Source organism: Tarenaya hassleriana, unplaced genomic scaffold (assembly GCF_000463585.1).
Source record: "Tarenaya hassleriana unplaced genomic scaffold, ASM46358v1 Cleome27, whole genome shotgun sequence".
In the NCBI taxonomy this organism is placed as follows: domain Eukaryota; kingdom Viridiplantae; phylum Streptophyta; class Magnoliopsida; order Brassicales; family Cleomaceae; genus Tarenaya; species Tarenaya hassleriana.
The window spans coordinates 413438-417240 of NW_010965946.1; the positions used below are offsets into that span (position 1 = coordinate 413438).

At 37.8% G+C, this 3803-nt stretch overlaps 1 protein-coding gene across 1 annotated transcript; it reads right to left on the reverse strand.

Moving 5' to 3' along the window:
- Positions 1-2234: 2234 nt before the first annotated feature.
- LOC104817591 lies at positions 2235-2573 on the reverse strand. Its single transcript, XM_010546841.1, has one exon. The coding sequence runs from the start codon at positions 2571-2573 to the stop codon at positions 2235-2237; it is 339 nt and encodes a 112-aa protein (XP_010545143.1).
- Positions 2574-3803: the final 1230 nt, after the last annotated feature.

Below are 3803 nucleotides of genomic sequence, written 5' to 3' on the forward strand. Positions count from 1 at the left end.
TCTACGATAGTGGCAGCGGCTCGGGTAAGTAACCCTATTGGTCTCACCATGCCTCTGATGACTCTCCTGCATCATCGACATCTTAGAATCTATCAACGATTTCCCGGTATTTTGCAACTGATCGCTTCCTCTACGATAATCGTAGCTCGGGTAAATAACCCTACTGGCCTTTGTCACGTGATCAGCTCGAGTCCTTAATGTCACCTGATACAGAACAACGTGTACAAGAGCAGAACAAGGCTGATGACAAATATCTGGAAAACATTGGCTTCGCCATGCCTGTGGTGACTCTCCTGCATCATCAACATCGTAGAATCTATTGATGATTGTCTTTTTTTTTTTTGGTGAAATGTGAATCTATTTACATAAAAAAGAAGTTACATATCGGTTCTTGTTACCGAAAAAACAAAAGAAACTTACACTTCCATGAGCTAAGCTAACAAAAAGGAGGGATGATTTTCCTATAGTAATCATGGTGGCCTTGTTAGATAGAACCAAGCTTGTAAGAGGGTGTTTTCCTGCTGGTTGGGGCCTGATTGATGGGCCAGTATGATGTTCCTGATGAGTCTGTCAAGCCTATGTTTCATTACCTCAGCGGATTGGTGTCGGGAGCGAAAGATTCTGTCATTTCTTTCACGCCAAAGAAGGTAGACCGTAGCTTGAAGAGCAATTAGTGTCAAGGTTCGCTTGTGGCGATTGGGGTCATTCCGGAGGGCTTCGATCCAATCTGGATAGAGCTGGAGCTGGTGCGGTGGTTCTGACCCGAAGCGTGATGCGTAATATTGCCAGACGGATGAGCTGAACGGACATTCAAGGAATAAGTGTTGGTGGGACTCTTCCCCTGTCGAGCATAGGCAGCAAGACGTCTCCGTCTGCACTCCCCATCGATGTAGTCTGTCTCGGGTTGGCAGCCTACCCAAGAAAGCTTGCCATAGGATGAGTGCATGCTTCGGCGTTACGTGTCTGAACCATACAACCTTCCACCAATTTACAGTAGCTGCAGGCTGCCTAATTTGTCGCCAGGTTGCTGCCGTGTTAAAACAGTCTTTGAATGCATTGTCGTTGTGTTTCCAGAGGGGCTGATCGTCTACACCAGTCGCTGATGGTGCTTCAGTCATGAGTAGTGCTTCTTGTAAGTGCTGCTCTTGTTGGGATCTTGCAGGTGGAAGGTTCCAGCCGAGTTCGGTGGAGGCTGAGATCACTGGTGCGTGCAACGGGATTCGCATTCTTCGCGGTCCTTCGTCTCCAATATATTCGATCAGCGGTCCGAAACTACTCCAGTTGTCCAGCCAGAAAAATGTGTCTTTGCCATTGCCTATCTTCATATTGATGATTGTCTTGAATCTTTCATCTGATCGCTTTCTCTACTAATAACAGAGGAAGATGAGAGAGACTGTTTATAAAATATTTATTCCTTGTCATTTCACTGTGCCCTTGGAATCGTAGATATACACTTGTAAAAGAAGAATAAAAGAAATAATAAAATGAATTACAACCAATAAACCTATCGCAAGTACAGCGGGTTACGAGAATCAATACGGTTTCGGTTTCATCAAGTCGCATATGCCAAATGCATTACTACATGTATGTGAAGAAACGACATGAGTTAAGATTTCAAATGCTTTACTTCTTCATTTTTCGCTGGTTTTTCATTCTTGGTTGTACTTCTTGAAGCGGATTTGTTTTGGCTCGACTCTTTCGCACTCTTAACAATAAATCCTTCCCTTATCCGACACATAGACCCGAGGTAAAACTCGGTAACCGAACTCGTTAAACACAGTGTCAATATCTTTCTCTTTTTTTTTTTCTGTTAGTTCGATTCTGGTTAGTGTTCGGCAGTCGCAATACCAGGGCTGTCGAAGACGTTCTTCGATCTTGCACGCGATTAACCGGTCTCACCACTACAATATATATCGTGACTTTGGACCTCGTGGATTGATTAAGCAAGTCGCGGAGAAAAAATGTAATCAAGAGAACATCATAAAGAGTGGTCGAAACTAATATACAGTTTAATGACTTTGGTACGTCGCGGTTGCCGTGAGACTCAGGTGGGTGCCCTCTTTCTTTCTAAATATAAAGATTAATTGTCATGAATAGAAATAGAGTGAAGAAGATATATTTGTGTTTATCAACTTGATTCATATATAATAAATAACAGATTGGATACATGTGGGCGGAAGGTTATTCCTAGAATGAATACAATTATGCGGAATACAAGTGAAATAGTTGATTGATTAAAGGGCTTGGCATGCGGTCTTGAGGATAAGTTTGGTGTAGAAGTTGCCGGTGATAAGGCCTAAGCAATCGTCGGTGATATCGACGATGGTGATGCAGCAATCCTTCGTCAGCTTCCCGAGATTGAAGTGCACGATCGCGTCCGCGCATCCCGGAACCGATTTGAGAGCTTCCCAGCACTTATCCGGATTCGGCAGGATTGCTTCCTCCGACAGCGGAGATGGGGCTGACGCCGCTTTCTTGCTCTCTAGTTCGTTGGTCGCCGTCACGCACGCAGACAACATCAGTAGGGCTGCCACGAGCGCGGCCATGAGGACCATCCTTTTCTGTTGCTCCATCTCTGAATTTTTTTTTTTAATCTAATATTTTGTAGTTGCGTGTGTCTTTTTGTGTGGGCATGCACATGTCCATGTTCCAATTTATAGCTGTCTGGGAATTGATGCTCGTGCTCCCTTTTTAATAAGAAATCATACGTCAAAACATTCCGTATTTGTGTTTATATTTTTACCTTTTTAGATAATATTACTCTTATACGTTGGTTCTATATTCCAGGGGATGTGTATCAATCCCTAACTTTTAGTAAACAAAAGTGATAATAAGAAGTGAGCTTTATTTTTGGTGTCTCAATATTTTTTAAAGGTAAAAAAAATTTGAGACAAAAATGTCAAAATTTTAGAAAATATAGAAGGATAAAAAAACTTTGCAAAATTAAAATTATTTAGCAAAATGAACAAAATACGTAGATGAAAAAAAATTAACAGTTTTTAGATTCCTATAATATATATATATATATATATATATATATCTATATATGTTTTTCCAGAAAAAAGTATCAATGAGTAATATGATAACTTTCAGGGGTGTATCAATGTTTTTATTAAAGGTAACAAATCCTGAGATTGAAAAAAAGGTTAAATTTTTTTTAAAAAAACAAACAAACCTGTATACTAATGGCAATGCTTCACTACTGTAAATGCAAATTTGAAATAAGAGTATATATAATTCTCAAAACTATAAAAAAAACAAATAATCACATATATTTTGGCGTTTGTGGGGAAAACCCCACCTATTTTAGAGAAGTGTGGAAAAATAAATCTCATTTTTTTATAGTATTGAGAATTAATTTCATATATGTTTGTCTAATGAAAATGAGATATTTTTTATCTGAAAAAAATTAAGAATAATAATAAAAAATAATTTATCATTTAATCAATGAAGAAATTTTAGAGTCTTACAAATCATTTTATTTTATAATTTGTATTTGTTATATTAGAGAGAGAGAAAGAGATAATAAAGATTGAAAAAGAAAAAAGATAACCGTAACAATTTACCAAATAAAATTTCGCAACTGTCATACCAAATACAATTTAGCTAGGGAGATGTATCAATGTTTTTAGGAAGATGTATCAATGTTTTTATTAAAGGTAATAAATTGTGGGATTGAAAAAAATGTAAAATTTTAAAAATAAATAAATAAAACAAACCTGTATAATAGGGTTTAAAGAATTGTAGTCCGCTTCATCATCATTTGACATTTATTTTAATTTTTTTGTCATTTAAAAACTCAA

Bases quoted from the DNA above. Each gene is read 5' to 3' on its own strand.
- LOC104817591 (XM_010546841.1), bottom strand. From the start codon at position 2,573: ATGGAGCAACAGAAAAGGATGGTCCTCATGGCCGCGCTCGTGGCAGCC.